A 22,973-nucleotide genomic window follows, 5' to 3' on the forward strand; every position below is an offset into this window, starting at 1 on the left:
ACATATACATATAGGGTTGGGTTCACGTGAGACCAAGGGTTTTTCGTGAGACCCGTAAGACCAATTTATGTTCATTGATCAACTTTATAAGCTAATGATCTAATGGTCTAAAGTTGCACGGTGGCAATTTTGTGATTATTGAGAAGTCTCGTGGCGTTTATGAATGTTTAGATTGTCATATTGTAGATCTAATCCAAGGGTTGAGAACTGGTCTTACGGGTCTCACGAAAAACCCTTGGTCTCACATGATCCCAAATCTATATATATACATACGTATATATACATATACATACATACATATATATATATACATACATACATATATACATACATATATATATATATACATACATATATATATTCATACATATATATAGGGTCTGGTTCAAGGGAAAACCGCAAAAAAATGAAAAACTGAGGTACACCCTAGTAACTGTTCATTTGGATGCTATGCAGTGCATAACTTGCTCACGTGCATGAAAACCGAAAAACGACTTCAATTACTTGTATGCACATGTGCATATGGTCCAGATGAATGGTTACCTGAGTGTTCCTTAGTTTTTCATCTTTTAGGGGGTTTTGCCCTGAACCTCCCTCTCTCTCTCTCTCTCCCTATATATATATATATATAGAGAGAGAGAGAGAGAGAGAGAGAGATTGAGAGGCACAAATATCTTGAACTATTCTTTTTAGTGTATATTCGTAGTTGAACATACTAATTGACCGAATACAAATACAAGTGAATATATAGTATTTATTCATTGACGAATATACACATTAACAATGTACATCTCTTTTGATGAAATTTATTGTGTATTTATCAATGAATACATGCTATAAAACCAGTTCCCTGGTTCTCAAATTATTTTCGGTTCTCACATGAATTCTCTCCTATGTATATGCATGTATACACAAACACATGTAGAGTCTGCAAACTTTGAACTACATTTTGTATATGATGAACAGATTGTCCGAGAAATCACAAACAAAAATAACCCGGAACCTGATACTGTCAGTTATGCAATATGTTTTGGACACTATTTTATCGTTTCTTCATGTAAAGTTCATATATCAGATTATCAGGAATCATAATGCACACTATTTTTTCGTTCCTTCTGATAGAATTCATTTTTCAGGGATCAACATGCACATTTTGTGAAGCAATCTTACGGGAGTGTGGTTTTAGAACTGGCCTCTTTACTTCTCCTCATCTAATTGATGTGAGAGAAAGGTTCCGTCTCAATGGGTATGCATCTAGATGTGTTCTATTGTTTCATTCTTTTTACAAACATCTACCTATTAAAATGATTTTGCACTTCTGATATTTTGCTTTCCATCTATTAGTTAAGGGGCTTGGTTGAACTCAGGAAAGGAAATGATTTAATGAGTTCTACAATTATGTGCTTGCACTAAAATATAGATTAATATCGTTAATAAATAATCAAATATGACAATTAAGAGAATCCCTCATGCCTTTCTTGTGGGTAGAGTATTTTGTGAAAGGATGACTATGAAAATATGAAGATCCATTTGCAACAGAAAACATTGGAAACTAGAAATATCTAAAACCAACTATATTCGTCTTCTTTATTAAAAAAAACTACATTATTCTTTTCATTGGTTAGGAATGAGTTTGAATTTTGAAAATGGAAGTGGAATCTAAATATCTAATATGTGATGGAGTACAAGCAAAGATCAGTCTCGTATCCTCCTGCAGGTAGATGTGTTAAGTGATCATTTTTCATGTTAATTCGAGGTTTTTCCTTCTAAAAGTTTTCTTCTATATACACCTGTTTAGGTTGGAAATATCCGAAGGGCAATTTCTGTTATATTTTTGGGATTGTTGGAGCCAGTTGAAGGTATTATCTCGTTTGTAGAACTAGTATTTTCACCTCTATCTTCCTTGATGTGGAAATACCCCTTTATTTGCTTTTCTAATGATCAAGGGTCTGTGCATTAGAGCAATATCATATCTAGCAACGGCGAAGGCCTATTTTTCTGGTGCATCTTTGTTTATACTCGTTTGCTTAATATTACCATTAGCGTTTGTGGTCTGAGTATGGGTGATTGGTTTCTTTAGTTTGTAATATGCAGTTTATTGGGGTAGTCTTGATCCTATTATTGGGGCATGAGGTATGTTGAAGTAATTTCATGCCTCACTCTAGATCTCTTATGCAATCTATGTATTGTGTATGTATGCATGCACGTGCATGCGTGTGTGTTACCCCTTTGTTACATAAAAATTCAAGAGCCTTTCCCTTTGATCTTCCTTAAATTTTAAAATTCAGTTGGTGGGTATGTTTAGCCTGTACAAGCTCTCCTCACTCTATTCTTATGAGCTAAGGGCGGTTGCACTAAGAAATTGTCCAATGGTTCGCACTAGGCCTTAAGGCACTCAATATTCATAAAGTGGTTGATAAATTTTCATGACGTTCCCCTTCGATATTCTTTTTTAGTTTCCTATCTCATTTGCCAAAAAAAGTCCAAGTAAAATGGAGTACAGTAGACAACCTCATTCACATGATCAATAAAAATATCCTTCCTTCTCAAGTACGGATGCATATATACCGTGTATATTTAACAGAAGATTCTGAAAATGGTAAACCACATTCCTTTGTTGCTTCATTCCTCTATTGTTAATTGCTTCTTAAAGTTCATTTTGGTGTGTGACAAAACACAACTGGTTCTAATGACCTGGATCATAGTGAGAAGGGATTATGAGTGGATTAGGTAAATACAGTCATGCTTGATGCAAGAGTGTGGGTGTGGCTAGGTTAATTATCTGTGTTCATAACTGTTGCTGTCAAATCAAACCTTGAATTTATTGATTTTATTGTATGTTTAAAAGACATAATACGTGCCCTATATATAGGACATATAATTACACTTTAATACCCTAAGTAGTTACACTTTATTACCCTCAACAATAAGGTTATTTAACTTAGTCTAACATTCCCYYGCAAGTTGAGGGCGGGGARCGACCTGCAACTTGGACCGTAGAAACTCAAATCTTTGTGAAGACAAGGGCTTTGTAAAAACATCAGCAATCTGGTCATCAGTGGAGATAAACTTGACATTCAATTTTCCTTGAGCAACTTGTTCACGAACAAAGTGATAATCGACTTCAACGTGCTTTGTGCGGGCATGAAAGACTGGATTTGTAGAAAGATAAGTTGCGTCAAGATTATCACACCAAAGTGTGGGTGCCTTGCAAATCAAACCGAGTTCATGAAGAAGGGACTTTAACCAAATCAGTTCTGCTACAGTGTCAGCAATAGCCTTGTATTCAGACTCGGTTGAAGATCGAGAGACAGTTTGTTGTTTGCGAGCAGACCATGAAATATGGTTTGAACCCAAATAGATAGCATATCCCCCCGTGGATCGACGATCGATAGGGCAGCCTGCCCAGTCGGAGTCTGAGAAGGCTCTAAGATTAGTGTCCAAGTGAGAGTCTGAAAAGGCTTGAAGTCGAGACCCCGTGTTGTAACGAAACAATAGACCGAGGTTGATCGTGCCCTTTAGATAACGCAGGATTCGTTTGACACCAGCCCTATGATTTTCAGTCGGAGCATTCATGAACTGACACACCTTGCTAACTGCGAAGGCAATATCTGGACGAGATAAAGTGACATACTGGAGGGCCCCGACTGTTTGCCGAAACCGAGAGGGATCATCAAGTAAGGGACTGTCATCGAGTAAGAGTACTTGAGAGGTACTCGTAGGAGATGAAATAGGTTTGCAATCCGCAAGACCAGCTCGGTGAAGAATATCAAGAATATATTTTCGTTGAGACAAAAGTAAATCAGAACCATGGTGTACCACTTCAATGCCCAAGAAATAATGCAGTTGGCCCAGATCTTTAAGAACAAATAGAGAGTTGAGACGATTAATGATGGTAGTTACGGCAGCTGGGTTGTTACCGGTGATGATAATGTCATCGACATATACAAGAAGATAAACGAGCGTGTCATCAGAGTTGAGAATGAAGAGAGAAGGGTCAGTTTTAGACCCACAAAACCCCAGCTGTTGAAGAGCAGTAGACAATTTTGTGAACCAGGCACGAGGAGCTTGTTTGAGCCCATATAACGACTTGTTCAGTAAGCACACATGATCTGGCCTGTTAGGATCAACAAAACCAAGAGGTTGGCGCATGTAAACGGTCTCTTGAAGATCTCCATGTAAAAATGCAGTCTGGATATCTAACTGACGTAGAGACCATTTATTTGTGACGGCCAGTGATAACACGGTTCTGATAGTAGCAGGTTTGATTACTGGGCTGAAAGTCTCGTGATAGTCAATTCCATGTTGTTGATGGAAGGCCTTGGCAACAAGCCAGGCCTTGTACCTGCTAATCTTTCCATTCGCATCTGTTTTCAACCTGTAAACCCATTTACAATCAACCACGTTAGTATTAGGAACAGGGGGAACTAATGTCCACGTGCCATTTCGATGAAGCGCAGTCAACTCTTCAGCCATTGCTTGGCGCCATTCTAGGGACTTGTTGGCAACGGTAAATGAGGTAGGTTCAATAGGTAAGGTAGGGGTAGTGGTAGCAGTGTAGGCAGCGTATCGGGTGGTGGGTTTAGGGTTGGGACGAAGGTTAGGAGGCCGAGGCCGAGGGGCTGGAAGTGAGTGAGTGGGGGCGGGATTCGGGTCTGGTGAGGACCCGGGGTTAGGGGTTTGGGAGGGTGAGGTTGGTGGGGTTGTATCGAGTTGTGGAGATGGTGGTGGGGTTGTTTCGGGTTGTGGAGGTGGTATGGAAGGTGGTGGTGGTGGTGAGTTGGGTTCGGTTGGAAAACCGGGTGGTGGGGTAGGGAAAATAGATATGTATGAAGAGTCGGGTTGGGATGGAGTGGGTAGAAGTAGGTGGTTGATAGGGAAAAACATGCTCATTGAAACGAACATGTCTGGCTATGTATATCCGTTCAGTGGAAGGATCAAGGCACCGATAACCATGGTGAACAGGACTGTAGCCAAGGAAGGCACACGGAGTGGAGCGAAAATCAATCTTGTGATGGTTATACGGACGAAGATAGGGAAACATTGACATCCAAAGACTCGAAGAAAGGAGTAATCAGGTTTGCGTTTGAAAACATGTTCATAGGGAGATTTGTTGGAGGAGACACGAGAGGGGTGTCGATTTATTAAGTATACGGCGGTTTGAAAAGCAAAATGCCAGAAGCGTTGAGGAAGACTGGATTGGGCTAGGAGTGAGTCCAGTTTCGACCACATGACGATGACGACGTTCTACAATGCCATTTTGTTCGCATGTATGGGGACAAGAACGGCGATGAATTATGCCAAGGTTGTGGCAGAAGGTAGTTAGAGGTCGAAACTCTCCCCCCCAATCGGACTGAATACACTTTAACTTGGTGTTAAATTGGCATTCAACCATTTTAATAAAGTTTGTTAAGACTGTATAAACATCAGATTTCTGAATTAAAGGGTAAAACCACATATATCTAGAGTGATGATCAACACATAACAAAAAGAAACGATGACCATCAAAGGATGGTGTATGCGAATGGCCCCAAACATCATAATAAACAAGATCCAAAAGATTATTGCTATGAAAATTTGAATCGGATAAAGAAAGTTTGGAGGATTTTCCTAGTTGACAAGCAGAACACAAGTTATTTGATAATTTGTCCGAAACAGGTAAAGAACAATGAGAAATAATTGAACGAAAAACTTGAGCATGAGGATGACCCAAGCGTTGATGCCAAATGTTCGAGGAGGCTTTGACAGCAGTAAATGCAACTTTAGGTAAAGACTTGAGTGTAGGAAGACGGATGGAGTACAGCCCTTGTTCACTGGGGACCGTTGGGAGGATAGTGCGTGTAGACTCGCCCTTCACAACAAAATAAGATGAGTGAAATTCAAAGAAAACATGATTATCGACACAAAATTTTTGAACGGATAATAGGTTTTGTTTTAGTTCAGGGACATGAAGTATATTGGATAATTTAAAGGTTTTGTTAGGGGCAGTAAAGTTTTGAGGAGCCAATGTGAAAGATGGGTATAGAGTTACTGTTACCAACAAGTAAAGAATCGTTACCAAAGTAGGCCTCGGAGTTGTCAAGGCTAGATAGATCTGGAGTGGCATGGTGATTTGCGCTAGTGTCGGGCTTCCAAGTAGATCCTGATTACGAACCAGCATCGGAGTAAGTAGCATAGTTGGCCTGTGGCGCTGCACGGGATTGGTTAGGCTGGTTAGGACACTGAGAGGGTAGGTGACCAATTCCACAGCAATTACAATGACCATACACCAGGTTTTGAGTAGAAGCCCAAGAGAATTGACGTGTGCCATTACTATCACGATTACGAGAGTTGAAAGCAGGTCGTGAGTTACCACATGAAGATCCACGAGAACCGCAACCACCACGGTTATTGAAAGACTGGGATCCAAAATAAGCCTGTGGTCGTGATGAAGTTGCAGGGTTCAGTTGATATCCCAATTGGGAAGCCATGAGTTGAAGATTATGAAGTTGTTGTTGAATGGAGTCGAAATTGGGCTGCTGTAGTGGTGTAGAGGCAGCCGTAAGAGGCTGCTGAGCAGGAGAGGCAGTCGCAAAGAGAGCCTGGGGAACTTGCGGATTTGTTGCCAAGATCCTTGTAATCATATAATCATGGTCACTTAATAAATCATGCAATTCATTGAAGTTGACAGGAGGGGAGCGAGCCAAGAGGTTTGCTTTGAGACCATTGTATTCTTCACAAAGCCCTGCTAGGGTTAGCATAACCAGATCTTTGTGTTTCATTGGTTCGCCTATATTGGCTAGAGCAGTTGCATATTCTTGTGCTCTACTGAGGTATTCGGCAGGTTTTTCATCACCCTTCATGGTGATTCGAAGTAATTGATTTTTAAGAGTAAATTCATGGGATGAAGTAACCGGAGCATACGCTCGTTCTAAAGACAGCCATATCTCTCGAGATGTTTTGCYCTGAATATGTTGAAAGGACTCTTCTGACACAGTAGAGATGATGAGCATACGGATGTGAGCGTCGTTGGAGACCCATGGTTGGTAGCTTGGATTGTCAGTTGTAGCAGATCCGTTTGTAACCTTCGGTTCTGGACAGGGAATAGTGCCATCAATGTAGCCAAAAAGATTGTGAGAGGTAAGAAAAGATTCGACCATTGATCGCCAATAGCCTTAGTTTGTGGGTTTTAGGGTGAAGGCAAACTTGTGAGAATTATGGGTTGTTTTCTCTTGATTAGTGAGAGTTATGATTGCGGCCATAGTAGCTTGGAAGAGGTGACGGCTGGAAGAATGCCGCTGGAGGTTTGTGACAGTTGGAGGAGTTGCCAGGGGTTGCGTCGGCTGTCTAAAGGTCGTCGGAGGTTGGGAATGGTGCCGCCGGAAGTTACGTCGGTCAGGCTGGAGGTTTTGTCGGCTGAATTGAAGCCAGAAAAAGAAGGGATTTGATTAGCTCTGATACCAAATCAAACCTTGAATTTATTGATTTTATTGTATGTTTAAAAGACAGATACGTGCCCTATATATAGGACAGATAATTACACTTTAATACCCTAAGCAGTTACACTTTAATACCCTCAACAATAAGGTTATTTAACTTAGTCTAACATGTCATAAGACTTGTATAAGTTATGTCTCTTCTTGCATAATCCTTAACCTAGTGAGTTGGGTTTAGAACGTCGTGAGAGCTGGATTTTAGAGTAGGATAAACTACGTCATGCTTAAAACATCTCATTGGAGGTGGGGCAACACCAATTATAAGTCAGATCCCAGTGTTGGTTCACTTTTGACTTTATCCAGTTACAAGTCTGTTCCTCTCCAGAAGATATTGTGTCTAGAGTTTAAATTTGTCATTTAAGTAATATATGGCATAATGAACTATAGACAAATGGTCGGATCTTATTTGATCAATTACTGGCAGTTTTTATTCATGAAGTAAAATATCGCCCAAAGTATGGAAGTTAAAGGTCTTGTGAACCTCAATGCTGCATATTATATCCATGGTCTCATGAAAATTTTGTTGTCCTGGATATGTAAATCGGCAGGATAAAGTCACAGAGGACCTGCCAATGCCTCCACTCTTTCAGTTCCTTACTCTATTGGGGTTGAAGATATTTGTATCTGAAAAGGTATATTGTTGCTTCTCTAAATTTTTATTGAAGTTCAAATGTCAGTTGTTCTTTTTTCTGAAACGGCCTATAAACTGATGTTTTATAGAGACTTGAACTCACAACCTAAGGGTTGTAGATATCTATTGATACCATTTGGCCAAAGGCCAATAGTTTCTAGTTTTAGTTGTTAACTTGTATAACAGTTGTATTCAAGTTCACTTTGATGACTAGGATAGACCGTATGTGAATTCAGGATGCTATAATGTCTAGTTTACAAGAGCTTAATTGAAAGGCACTACATGCAGACGTGGCCCATTTACTTCTCCTAATAGCAGATTCTTTAGCTACCCTAGAGTTTGACAAATATTTCCAAAAATTCATATATTTGAAAATAGAACATATATTTTATTAACGCCCATTACACGGAAATGTTTCTTATCAGACGGCATACTGTGTGCATTTATCGTCGCAGGTGGATGTTGCTATTATTGAAGTTGGTCTTGGAGGGAAATATGATTCGACAAATGTGGTAATGCATCTTTTTTTTCTTGTCTCATTGGTCAAATGTTCTGGGAAAAATGCTGGATTGAGTATTTCCTTGGAAAAAAGCTTGATCTTTTTTTTTCTTGTCTCGGGTATTTCCTTGAGATCAGGGGCAGACTTGTGCTTTGTAAAATTTCACCAAAATTATTTTATACTATAAATTTCGTTATACATATATAGAGAGAGAGTTGGTTTCTGGTAAGAATAGTAGTTATCATGAGAAGCGTAAGAAGGGATCTCCACCCTTGGATCAGTCATTGAAGATCAATTGAAAATACCCTTCTAAGCTAATTCATGGGTTATCTTGGGACTTAATCTGAACCATTAGATCAACACTAATTAAAAGTGATCAAGGGTCCAAATCCCTTCTTACACTTCTCATGTTAACTCCTATTCTCACACGATCCTTTGTCTATATATGTGCGCGTGTGTGTGTATATATATATATATCTGTTTTCACCCCCAAAAAAATAAAGTTTGACCACTCAAAAGATTTAGCTGAGAGACATACATGATACTTCCATAGGCCCATAAAAAAGTAGTTCAATAATCTACAACAAAATTAGCCCATTTTAGTGTAACAAACTCTTTTTTTCTCAATCAATGTATCGGACTTCCATTTTCTCCTATCTTGTACATATTTTACCTTTTAAACAAGTTATTAGCTTAGGTAGCACAAGTTTATATGACATAACATTTTTTTAAAGTCCATGTCAGCAAAGATTAAGTGTACAAGTCTTTAATGCTAATGTGCAAGTGTAACAAAATTAAGAAAAAGAACAAAAAAAGAAAACCTAACACAACTACCAAGTGACACCCTCACTCTCATTTTCAACGCCCCTTCCAAAACTCCAGCAACTTCATGACGACTCCGATGAGAGCTCAAAACTCCGGTATATCTCTGAACATTGCCGACTCCAATACTTCTCCACACCCCCTTCACCATTGACCTTTTGATTAATCCAGGTATTTTTCGTCTCCCGTCGACCTTTAGCTCATGGAACTCTTGTGGTTTTGTTTAACCCGGGACATTTTCCAATGCAAGATTCCCGTTGACATCCCCAAAGACCTTTTTGATTGATGATTTGAAGAATTATCTATCATTCAAACTTTTGAAGTTTGATTCAAGGACTTCAAGAATGAAATATATATTTGGATGATTGTAACAACTTCGTTGGGTATGTTTTCAGTAATATTTATCATATTTCATTCGTCAAATTTATGTACACTACTAACCTGACAACCTAGCTTAACCTGCCGGTTGGTTTGGGTTTTACTTTTGAATGAGTTGGGTTGAGATTTTTCCAAAATTGGGTTGGGTTTATAAATGCAGCAAACCGCCCAACCCAATCCGTGTACACCCCTAGCCTCCACCTCTCCACCTCTTCTCAACATCGTTGGGTTTTAATTAACCCCCTTCCACTCCATCGAAGCAAAACCAAATCAAGATTTGGATGAGATATTGTTCTTGATTTTAGTTGTGTTTTGATACGGAATTGGAATTATCTAAAGATGAAGTTAACAAACCTAGGATATTACACGTATATTCTAGAAGGGGCAAAAGCGTAAATGACAAAAGTGGCTGAAGGTTGTTAGAAGAAAGAGAATAAAAGAGGAAGGAGGTTTTCCTTTTTACGCATTCTGTTATTTTCTGCTTTCCATTGTCTTGGGCTCCAATCTTGTTGATTGTGAGAGAGGGATTATCCCTGGAGTTATGACTGTAATTTTTGATTTCTGATTTCAATTAAATCATTTCCTTCCTCTCAATGTGTTCTTACTTCATTCGATAGCTATTCTAAAGATTTCGATTCTCATCACTGGTCCGACCTGCCGGATACAATTTTACCTCCACGAAATAGCAGAAATCATAGTTCTTGAGAGTAAAATTATGTTTTTAATCAGAGTAAAATTAGCAGAAATCATAGTTCTTGATTTCTCCTCTTTTTCTATTATCTCTGCAAATACAGAAAGCAGAAATATATACTGAACTAACTTCCACGAAAATAGGAACAACTAAACTACTTCTAAACTATCTCCAACAACTAGATAATCACAAGAATGTAACCACCGAATGCACCAGCTGGCCAGATTAGGATTCAACACTCCCCCTCAAGCTGGGTTATGTATGTCAGTCATAACTAGCTTGGATCGTAACTCTTCAAAAAACTGTCTTGGCAGTGCCTTGGTAAGAATGTCCGAAGTTTGCTTTGATGGTACGACTTCCAGCTGAAGCTCACCTTCCTCTAACTTCTCTTTAATGAAGTGTCGATCCAGCTCCACATGCTTGGTTCTTTCGTGATGTACAAGATTTTTTGCAATCTCAATTGCCACCTTGTTGTCACAACGCAGCTCCATTGGATTAGGAGTAAGTCTTAGCGCGGTTAGCATCGGTTTCAACCAAATGCCTTTACAAATTCCATGACACATTGCTCTAAACTCTGCCTCTGCACTACTTCGAGAGACAACAACTTGCTTTTTTGCTTCTCTCAGTTACTAGGTTACCCCATTCATATGTGCAATATCCGGTAGTAGACCTTCCGTCCATGTGTGAGCCCCCCCAATCTGCATCTGTGTACACTTGTAGTTGCCCATCGTTTGTTTTTCTAATGAATAGTCCATTCCCTGGACTTTGCTTTAGATATCGCAGAATACGAAATACTGCCTCATGATGGTCTTCTGTAGCTTGATTCATGTACCGACTTACCATTCCCACAAAAAAAACTTATGTCTGGTCTCGTATGGGCCAAGTATATTAGTTTTCCAACCCATCTTTGATAGCTACCTTTATCAGTTGTCTTTCCATCCTTACTTGATGTTTTCCCAATGGATCCATTGGGGTTGTAGCCGGCTTACATCCCAACATTCCTGTTTCCTTCAATAGATCAATAGTATATTTTCTTTGAGTTACGAAAATACCTTTGCGAGATCTTGCCACCTCCATGCCTAGGAAGTATTTTATTCTTCCTAGGTCTTTTACTTCAAATTCTTGTGCAAGGATATCCTTAAGATGGTGTATTTCCTTGGAATAATCGCTTGTTAAGATGATAGCATCTACATAAACTATCATTATAGCTCTTGCTCCGGTCAAAGAATCCTTGAAGAACAGGGTGTGACACTGAGTAAACCCAAGTTTTTCACGACTTGTGTCAGTCTTGCAAACCATGCCCTTGGTGATTGTTTTAGCCCATAAAGGGATTTCTTTAGTCTACATACCTTACCAAATGAGTCCTTTAAGTTGATTCCGGGTGGCATATCCATGTACACCTTCTCTTCAAGTTACCTGTTAAGGAACGCATTCTTGATGTCGTGTTGGTGCAATGGCCAATCTAGGTTAGCTGCAAGTGAGAGTAAGACTCAAATTGAATTAAGTTTGTCTATGGGTTCAAATGTTTCCCCGTAATCGACTCCATATGATTCGGTAAACCCCTTGGCCACCAACCTTGCTTTGAACCAATTTATGGCTCCATCTGCATTATACTTCACTGTGAACACCCACTTGCACCCCACAGTTTTCTTACCGAGAGGCAATGTCGAATATTCCCATGTGTTGTTCTTTTCAAGTGCCTTTAGTTCCTCGTTGACAGCAGACTTCCATTCGGGATGATTTAGAGCATCTTGTATATCTTTTGGAATCATTATCGAGTCTAGCGATGTTATAAGGGCACTATGAGTAGCTAACAGGCCTTTATGAGTCATAAAGTTGCTGATTGGATGAGCTGTGCATGACCTTTTCCCTTTCCTTAGAGCAATGGTATATCCAGATCATCAGACTCATTCACGAGATCATCTGAAGAATCTTCTCCAACATCATTATTTGTGTTATCGGCTGCAGCGTGAGTAGGACTCATACCTCCTGGTATTTCATCCTCAAATCTCAGATCAGTCTCCTCCCTGTGTGTGATACCAATCTCTTCTCTCCTTACCTTTCTGTCATCTTGAGTATACCAAGGTTTTTTTCTGGCTTGGTGGATTAGGTGTTTCAATAGGTTGTTGGGTGTTAGGAGAGAAGGAAGACGTTGGAAAAACAGAATCTGGATGGTCAAGAGTGGTTTGCAGTGGATTAGAGTGACTCTAAGGTAAAATTTGTGACCGAATATGATATTCTCCGGGAATATTCCCCCCCTGAATCTCAGATTCGGTGAAAAATGGTTGGCTTTCAAGAAACGTGACATCCATAGAGTTATATACCTTTTCTGTGGAAGGCGAGTAACACTTATATCCTTTTTGACAACTAGAATAACCCAGAAAGATACATTTAAGAGATTTGGGATCAAGTTTGCTACGGTTTTGTGGTGGTACATGAAGAAAGGCTGTGCATCCGAATACTTTAAGAGCAATATTTGATAGGAAACGGATGTGGGGATAAGTGAGCATCAATGTTTGAAGAGGTGTGTGATAGTTTACTACTCTACATGGCATGTGGTTTACTAGATATGCCGATGATAATATGGCATCTCCCCAGAATATAGGTGGGACATTTGCCATAAAGATAAGCGAGCGGGCAACTTCTAGGATATGTCTGTTTTTCCTCTCGGCAACTCCATTTTGTTGTGGAGTGCCAACACACGAGCTGAGGTGAATGATCCCGTTTTCTTTGGAATATATTTCTCACTTCGGATTTGTTTTTCATGAGATATATCCAAGTGACACGGGTGTGATCATTAGTGAACGTGACAAACCATCTAGTTCCAGACAAATTCTTTATTCTATATGGTCCCCAAACATCACTATGAATTAATAGAATCGGTGTGATGCTTTGTATGGTTGGGGTGGATACGGGTGTGTTTTGATAGTTGACAAGCTTCACATAGAAATGGAACTGAATTTTTATTAATCAAACTGGGAAACAATTTCTTTAAGTACATAAAACTAGGATGTCCTAATCTACGATGCGAAAGAAAAACATCTTCCCTATGAAGATTGGTTTGGAAACACGAAGACGATGAAGGCTTTAAGACAAACTCAGGTTCAGAAAGAAGAGGTCTTCACGCACTTTAGCACTGCCAATCGTCCTCCTCGAGTTTGAGTCCTGAAATTCACATAAGGTACAAGTCATCTTAGCAGTACAATTTAAGTCTTCCATTAACTTAATCATAGACAATAAATTGTAAGAAATATTGGGAACATAAAGAAAGGAGTTGAGGATAATGTCCTTTGAAATTATAATGGAACTGATACCCTTTGCTTCCGATAGGAGACTATCTGCTGTCCGGATTTTAACACCAGCACTGTTAGGTTGCATATTTTCGAACATACTGGCATTCCCAGTCATGTAATCTGTTGCTCCGGAGTCAACGATCCAATTTTCTGCACTTAGTCAAGCGTTTAATGCGGTAGGCGGATGGTCACTTTGGGCAACCGCTGCCACACTCTTTCCTCTAAGTACTGACTGGAAGGTCGCTTGTAGCATCTTTTGAAGAGCCTCAGATTGTTCCTTAGTGAATGGACTGTTTTCCATGGCCGCAACATGGCCAGATGATCGAAATACCTGCCTCCCTTCGGGTTTTCCGTGTATTTTCCAGCATATGTCCTTCGTGTGACCAGAGATCTTGCAGTGATCACACTAAGGACGATTTCCAGATTGCTGACCATCAGGATTGCTGTTGTAGTTTGTCCCTTGCTGCTGTTTGGTACTTTGGTTGCTTCGCCTTGCTGCAAGAGCTGAATTCTCAGAAGTTAGTTGAGTGTTTGGAGGTCTCAACATTACCTTTTATCGAGTTTCTTCCCGTCTGACTTCCGAGAAAGCCTATTTTACGTTCGGCAATGGTTTCCAGCTTAGAATTCTCCGACAAACTTTATCAAGGTTATGATTTAACCCCAATAAAAACTTGTAGAACCGATCTTTTTCTTGAATTTCCTTGTACTGCTTCTGAGTGTGCAACCCCACGATAGATCCTCCAAAACATCCAGTTGCTGCCAAAAACGACTCAGTAAGTTGTACTTTGTAACAGTTTGTTCTTCCTGTCGTAGATCATGTAGAACACTTTTGATTTCAAAGATCGCTGAGGCATTGTTTGTTGGAGTAAGTGTCACGGGCTGCATCCCATATCTCTTTGGTCGTCTTGTAGTACATAAAGTTCTCACCAGTTTCATTGGTCATAGAACTCAATAACCAAGACATTACCGTGTTGTTTTCAGTTTCCCAAGTCTGTTGGGATTATCTGTTTGTGGAATAGAAATAGCTCCGGTTAGGTAATCTTCTTTTCCTTTTCTGCTTGTAAACATCATCACTGAGCATGACCATTGATTGTAGTTGTGGTCGGCAAGTTTGTGCTGGGTAATCGGAATGTTTCCACATTCGATTAGAGTGGGTGTTGTATTCGACATGGATGTCTGTTGAGAACTCTCGGTGGAGCTTCTGCCTTGGGCTTCACTCGTCATGGCTATTCTCCCGTATTTAACGATCAGGTGATGAACAAGTGGTGGATCAGATTTGCTCTGATACCATCTTGAGAGTAAAACCGGCAGAAATCATATTACTTGATTTCTCCTCTTTTTCTATTATCTCTTCAAATATAAAAAGCAGAAATATATACACACAAAATAGAAATGAACTAACTTCCACGAAAATAGGAACAACTAAACTACTTTTAAGCTATCTCCTACAACTAGATAATCACAAGAATGTAACCACCGAATGCACCAGCCGGCCAAATTAGGATTCAACGGTTTTTAATTAACCCCCTCGGCCCCTCGCCTTCAACGTTTATGTTTTGATGAAGATGGAGGGATGAAGGTCTTGGGTTTTTGTTTCATTTAGCTGTGGTTGAATTCTCCACCATTTCAATCAACTAAATAACTAGAAAATATGGGAAGTTAGAACTCAATATTACAATAAAATCTTCATACCCACTCGCTAGAACTTGATAAAGGGTATAGAATTCTTGTATTTTATAATATTATGTTATTTGGGTTTTGTTGCGATTGTGAACTGGGAAATTTGGGATGGAAGGATGATTGGATGTTAAAGACGTGGAGAAAGTTGTGTTAGCTATGCTTTTGAGCTTCACCTTTGGAAACAAGAAAACAGGCAACAATGGGGTGGGGGTGGAAGAATGGTGAAATTCACCGTAGAAGAATAGAGTCGCCGCTGAAGGAGAGAACACGAACAGGAGGGGAAGGGGAGTGTAATGCAAAAATCGGGGAGGGTAAAAAGTGAGGGTCTTTAAAAGTTTAATAAAATTAAGAGGGAAATCTTGTTTTTAGTAATAAAAAAATTATATAAAAGAAATTTGACAAATAGGCAATCCATGTAACAAGTTTTTGAGAACATGGCATCCACGTCAATGAATGTTACCAAATTATCAGGTTACTGGTCAGAATATGTACAGAATATGAAAAGATGGAAATTTGTTACATTGATCGAGAAAAAGAAGTCTGATACACTAAATAAAAACTAGACCAAAGTTCGTTGTATGTTAATGCATTTTACTGCTAGTGCCACAAAGGCTTTTGGTGGTCTTTCTATTAGTAAAAACAACAAAAATTATTTTTGTTTTCATTATTAAAAAACATCTTTTTTATGTTTCTGTTACTGAAAAATGACAGATGTTTTATTTGATGTTCCATCCAATTATTACAGTAACATTCACAATCTATGAGATGTTCTATCCATAGAATATGGTAGTCGTGAGGACTTAGAACGATAAGAGCATATACTTTGGTTGTTAGAAAACGTAGAGGGATATTCTCTAGAAGTCTTTAGAAAACATAGAGGGATATTCTCTAGAAGTCTTTAGAAAACATAGAGGGATATTCTCTATAAGTCTTGTTTTCACACACTTGATCTTCATTACCTTAGCGAGAATGTCGGCTTGAGTAACGCAAACATTGGTGAGAGGCTTACTTATCTTATAGTTTAGCGATGAAATTTCACCTCTACCATCAATAGGTTTAGCCAACTAGGACAGAAATAAAGCATTGGGTCGAACTCTTCATTGTTCACACATCATATGTGGATTGGTGGCGTAGCTACCGAGATCAATGCAGTCAATTATGTCACTTTTATTTATATATACGAAATCCTTGGGTAGAGGGTCTTGGGAAAGGACATATTAATCCTTATGAATTTTTTGAAGATATATCCTTTCTATAATTTTGCCATTTTCAGCTTTCGATTTCTGCACATGTTTTTTGGATAAGCTCAGGCAGCCCTGTGCTTCATTAAATGCTAGCCGCTCTTTATTAAATGCTCCAAGAAAAGTAACACGGGAGATTAACATTTCATGACAGCATGTATGGCTCTTCTGCAGACAAAAAGTAACATGAAAGAGTACCTTTTGACTTTTCTTTCTCCTAGGAAGAGGACAAAAGAGAATTGTCAGTTGATCTTTGTCAGTGCCTGGGGGAACAAACTTACCAACTACCCGATTGTCAGTGGCACTGGAAGTTCTTCAAGACCCACTTATGGATTGAGCATTGTGGTTCAACTGCTGATACATCAGATCTTCCATATTCACTGAAGACTTCTTCATATATTCTTCAGTGACAGCGGCTAATTCTCATCCGCAGCAGTGTCACTTGTTAACACAAAGTACAAGCTAACCCAAATAATGACCACGTGTTTAAATACGAGTTTGTCAATCATCAATACTTCATTTTAAGTGGGGCTCAACAAAATACGGTGTGCTAATTGAGAGAGTGTATGTACATGCTTGTAGGCATGTAATGCTTATTTCTTATGTGGTAGGTGCTCTCTTATTTGTAGTTAAGGTTTCATGGTTTCTGGGCATGATGACAATGGAAGTTTAGGACTCCTTGTTATTTTCTCTATCTCCTTAAAAAGATGAGAGCACTGACTTGTCAAGGATTCTTTAGTAAGAATCCTCATGTTTCATTGGCATGTCGATTTTGTCCCATCAATGGGCATATACAAGAACTTCATTGGCATGTCAATTGGATTGATCATCTCTGCCTTGAAAACATGAAAGAAAGGGGTTGAGGGAAGAAAGTCCAACAACCTTTCTGTACATAGTTGAGGACTGGGAAAATGAATTCGCCTAATACTGTTGCTTTAACTTCCATCTTTTAGTTTTCCATCCAAAATTACCCCTAAAGTTCAACTTCTTATTTGTACTTATCATTAATTTATTTTTAATCAGGGGTCCTTAGGTTTCTATCACCAGATCTTTAGTTTCAAGCAAAAATTAGATTTTAGTAAAAATATCCTGTGTTTTTTACTAGTGCTATCTTTCTATGGTGCTAGTTGTAGTTCCAACTATTAGAAAATATCACAGTTGTCAGTGGAGTGCTACTTTATATTAATGTAGTGTTGTAAAATAAACCAATTTTGATCCTACATTGTGGATGTTATTGAAACCCTGCAGATCCAAGACCCTGTAGTGTGTGGCATTACTTCTCTTGGCTTTGATCACACAGAAATTCTAGGTGAGTTCTCTTCATGAATTACTGTCTTTTTACAGGTTTTGGTTTTAATTATTAATATTCTTTTCTACCTTATTGGCTATTGCTTTACTCGTTACGAGTCAGATATACTGGTTAGTACTTCATTTGTTTGTGAATATATCATCAACTCAGCATGTTGAGTTTTCTTCCCCCTCTTTCTCTCTCATATAGTTTTCATGCTGCATGGATGTTATAGATTTCTAAAATATGGGTTCCTTTTTATGTTTCTAAATGACGGTGATTGCCGATATAATGATCTGTAGGGGACACCCTGGAAAAAATTGCTTTGCATAAAGCGGGGATATTTAAGGTACAAACAATTTACGTACATTAAAACTTCTCCAGTACGAGTTTCTTTTAGTTTTCTATTTGTTACCGAACTTCTGGTTAAAATATTTGGAAGAAAAAAAGTAGTGTCTGAACTGGTTTGGTGTCCCTTCTTTGAAGCCTCAAGTTCCTGCATTCACCGTACCTCAACTTCCCGAAGCAATGGATGTTCTTAAGCAGAGGGCGCATGAATTGGAGGTACTCTTTATCTTTCTCTCTGTCTTTAAGGGGCATACCATGTGGTAGGTCTGCCTTAAAAAGTTTCTAGCATCCAGAAGTACCTTGGTAGCAAAATGGCTCTACTTGTCTCGAGATAATATCACTTGGTGCAAAGTTATAGTGCTAGTATTCTCTCTGTTACAAATGTGATTACTATGATCTGAAAACCAAAGGATTTCTTTACACATGTCATCATTCTTGTCCTTTTAATCTCACTTGACTGTTGAAGTGCAGGCTAAAAAACCTAATGGATCATATGATCCATGATAGAATACTGCCTATATAATTTACTTCTTTTGTAACAAATAATCAATCCTGATGTCATATATTATTTCTCGATCGCAAATTTAATTTTCTTAGGGATTTGTTTTTTGTTAAGTTGGCTTGTATGGTTATTCACTATATAACCTAAAATTGCTTAACAGTTATTTCACTAGAAAACATAAAGAAGGTAGTTATTAAGTTTATGATCAGTATTAAGAATCAAGCTCACACACAAGAAATGATAAATTACTTTATTATTATGGTAGCGGATCACGCTGATCAACATACACAAGACCACAAAACATTCTCGAGTCCTAAAACAAAATTGAACCAGGAAACTATAAAAGAAAACTAATATTTTTTCATAATAGTTGCGATTGTAATGGACAAATATATACAATATACAGAGTATACAATTGTTTGTTGTATTGAAATTTATCGTTCTACCAATGAAGGTTCCATTGCAAGTAATAGCACCACTTACATACCAGAGATTGAATGGGGTGAAGCTAAGTCTATCTGGCGATCACCAACTTGTGAATGCTGGCCTTGCTGTTTCTCTTTGTAAAAGTTGGCTCAATACTAAAGGAAACTGGGAAAAGCTGTCCCAAAATGTGAGTTCTAACATACGGTACCTTTACACTTCTCTTTCTTGGACGTGAGATCGTGTGAGAATAAGAGTTTCTGTGAGAATGGTGAGAACATTTCTGAGCCTTTGGATGAGTTGATTTTTGATCTGACGATTAAAAGAACACGGACCTTCAACTACCTTCAGTTGATAGCTGACGGAAAACATGGACCTTCATCTTCACCTTTATGTTTACCTTCAATTACTTCCATATTCATGAATTTTTTATTTCAGTCGTGGTGATAGAAATAGATAAATGAAGGTAGTTTAAAGCAAATGAAGGTAGATGAAGGTTTTGTTCTCACCAAAAAATTCGTTCTCATGGGAACCCAACCCTCTTTGTTGATGCATTATTTAAATTTAACAAATATCGAGTGTCAACTCAGGATTCCGCAGACGATACTCTACCAAAGGCATTTTTAAGAGGTCTTTCAACTGCACATCTTTCTGGAAGGGCTCAAATAGTTCACGACTCTTATTTGGGCTCAAGTAATCAGATAGGAGACAATGAAAGTTGTTCTGGGGAGTTGATCTTCTACTTGGATGGAGCTCATAGTCCTGAGAGCATAGATGCTTGTGCCAAATGGTTTTCTAATGTTGTCAATGAAAAGATTCATAGACCATGGTCATCATTTTCTGGGGTTGGAAACATGGAAGAAGTTTGCAGCAATGGTTGCATTCAACATTCAAATGGACAAGATGAATCCGAAACAATACCAAAAAGGGTAATTTAATGGCTTCCTTTGCTTTCTCATTTCACCTATTCTGATTGCATATTTGGTTATATTAATCCCATAATCATCTCAGATTTTGCTTGTATGTTATGTATCTTGAATGTGGGACTAATGAGACAGCTGCTTATGTAATGCCATTTTATCTTTCAGATTCTGCTGTTTAATTGCATGGAGATGAGAGATCCAGAAATTATACTTCCAAGACTTGTGGATATATGTGCATCGTCAGGTATTTCTTTCTTAGATACCATATCTTGGCAATTGTCAAATTTTAAATAATTTTATAGAAATCCATGAATAGTGAAATTTGACTTTGCTTTATTGCTGACTGAAATTATTTTCACTCATGATTTTTCTCGACATCTGTGGCATAGTCACTGATCATTTGGTGCGACATTTTTTAAGAAAAAAACTTATTTTTGAGGGAGGCGGGGTGGGGAATGGGGTTGACAAATCATAAGGGATTGTAATTGACACAGGATTGTTTAACTTTCTATAATTATAGTTTCAGCTGAAACTTTTGTACAACCCTTTGCTTATATATGTTGCTGGGTAGTTTATTTTGAGACATGTTTATTAATGTGTAACCTTAACCATGTTTATTAATATTTTATTTTCTTGTATTTTAATATCCTAATTAACCTTAAAGGTTTGGCAATGCAAGTCTTGTGTTGGGCACAACTATGATAAGTTAGACTTCTGTTTTAACTTCCTTGAATTCAAATGTTCATGATTGATTGGTCGTTTTAGTGTTGTCATTCCATACTGCATATTAATTTCAGTGTGAGGCCATTATCTCACATTTCATTTGCGTCTTTACATCCCTAAATGCTGAACCATGTTAGTAGGGGTGCAGTTTCATAATTCAAAAACCACAAACCGCACTTCCCAAAGTTTTAACCCATGCTGTGTGGTGGAGTTTAAAGAACGCACACAATGTTTTTGTTCTGCTACCTACCTTGTTATCATTTCTTAATGTTTTTGTTTAATATTTACTAAATGTGTTATTTTCTACTTTTCAAATATTGATAAGCCACCTATAATAAACGTGTATGCGTTGTCTATTATAGGGAAAAGGATGAGTGGGTCTTTTTCTAAAGGTGGTTAGAAGTGAGTATAAAAGAAGATAGTGGGGGTAAGAGTGGGACACGTCATTTTTAGCGAGTCTTTGACATTTGGGAGAGAACCTGGCTCTCGAAATCCAGGATATCTCTCTGTAATTGTCACTTTCGATTGCAATTCAATACCAAATCCTTCGGCACTTACCAATTTGGTATCAGAGTCGTGACCCTGGCAACCATGGCTCCCAAAAATCAAGGTGAAAGGATCGATTCCTTGTAGAAAATGGTGCCGGTGACAGGAAGTAAATAGGAGATGGTAGATACGACCCTACAATCCTTGAATCTTAGCGTCCAGATGATCTGTAATCAGGACGTAGGAAATGCAAAGCGGATGGATAGCCTGCAATGTGGAATTCAGGCGCTAATGATGAAGTTGGAGTCGATTGGGCCTCAAGGAACACCAAATGCACTTTGGTCAGAGCCGTAACTGATGACGGCCCAGACTATAGCATCGGAAACGCAGGGAAAGACGCAAACAAGTGGGGAATCGTCGAAAACGTTGGTGATGCCGTTTGGAGGAGGCGGAGGCCCAAAATCCACCACTAATGGGATGTATGCGGCAGATTGGAGATTGAGGAGGATTGAATTGCCCATGATTAACGGGGATGATCCTGATGGATGGATATTTCGAGCTGAAAGGTATTTTTCCTTGCAGCGATTTGAGGAAACTGAGAAGGTGGCAACGGCGGGAATCTATATGGAAGGGGAGGCCCTTGCTTTGTTTCAGTGGACTGACAACCATTGTTGGATTACACTATGGGCGGAATTGAAGGGACTGTTGATTAATAGATTAAGATAGCGTTAAGGGGATCGGCTTAGGGGCAGCTGTTAGCATTCCGTCAGGAAGGAACGATAAGAGAGTACCGTCATTCATTTGAAATTTTGTTGTCGTCACTTGGAGATCTCTCTGAGAAGGTTTCGGAAGGAAATTTCATCAATGGCTTAAAACCACATATTAAAGTACGCCTGATACGACCCGAAGGCTTACTAAAGGTGATGGAGACAGCCCAACTCGTTGAGGACAGGAATAGTCATTTAACTGGAGCGTACAAGTCTCTCAGCAGTGGGTACAAACCAACAATTTGAACTTCAGGTTAATGCACAAAAAAATACATCCCCTAGTATTCCTACATTTACAAATAGTACAGGACCCCTTACAGTACCAATCAATCTGGAAACTACTAGGTGATTGACAGATGATGGACTTCAGGATAAACGAGCCTGAGTCCTCTGTTTGCGCTGTGATGAAATGTTAGGAAATTACTAGAAATCTTTGAGAGAATTTAGATGCGTGAGGCAGAGAATTTTATTAGATGAAAATGAACAGAGGATTACAAATGAGTAGCCCTGCTTATTTATAGGCTAAACAGGAAAGAAATATCCGGCTAACAGAATAGCAACCAGCTGTCTACCAGAATTAAAGTCACACCCGACAAATCTCCACCTTGACTTTAATTCTTCTAAAGTAAAAAACAGAAAAATTCTACTTCCAGCTATCAATGTTTAGAAGATCTAAACAATGTCTGAACTTGTTTAAAGAAACAGGTTTAGTAAGTGCATCAGCTGGGCTGTCATCGATCTTCACTTCAACTTCTGTTTGAGGAGCCAAAGCCACCGACAACCTGAATTTGTAGATGATGGAG

At 38.8% G+C, this 22,973-nt stretch overlaps 1 protein-coding gene across 10 annotated transcripts in view; it reads left to right on the forward strand.

Moving 5' to 3' along the window:
- The window catches only part of LOC112517670 (folylpolyglutamate synthase), a 45,117-nt gene that overhangs the window by 13,394 nt on the left and 8,750 nt on the right, over positions 1 to 22,973 (forward strand). For all 10 annotated transcript variants that reach the window (XR_003069759.1, XR_003069760.1, XR_003069764.1 and 7 more), the window contains 10 exons: positions 1,137 to 1,246; positions 1,799 to 1,859; positions 8,024 to 8,107; positions 8,562 to 8,618; positions 17,959 to 18,019; positions 18,301 to 18,347; positions 18,485 to 18,562; positions 19,303 to 19,461; positions 19,862 to 20,200; positions 20,360 to 20,438. Coding sequence is in view for 1 of the 10 variants with exons in the window: in XM_025125045.1 (XP_024980813.1) it covers positions 1,137 to 1,246; positions 1,799 to 1,859; positions 8,024 to 8,107; positions 8,562 to 8,618; positions 17,959 to 18,019; positions 18,301 to 18,347; positions 18,485 to 18,562; positions 19,303 to 19,461; positions 19,862 to 20,200; positions 20,360 to 20,438 (1,075 nt within the window). In the remaining 9 variants the exon portion in view is untranslated. The remainder of the gene's footprint in view (positions 1 to 1,136; positions 1,247 to 1,798; positions 1,860 to 8,023; positions 8,108 to 8,561; positions 8,619 to 17,958; positions 18,020 to 18,300; positions 18,348 to 18,484; positions 18,563 to 19,302; positions 19,462 to 19,861; positions 20,201 to 20,359; positions 20,439 to 22,973) is intronic.

The sequence above is a fragment of the Cynara cardunculus genome, assembly GCF_001531365.2.
Source record: "Cynara cardunculus var. scolymus isolate 2C chromosome LG 9, CcrdV1, whole genome shotgun sequence".
Taxonomy (NCBI): Eukaryota; Viridiplantae; Streptophyta; class Magnoliopsida; order Asterales; family Asteraceae; genus Cynara; species Cynara cardunculus.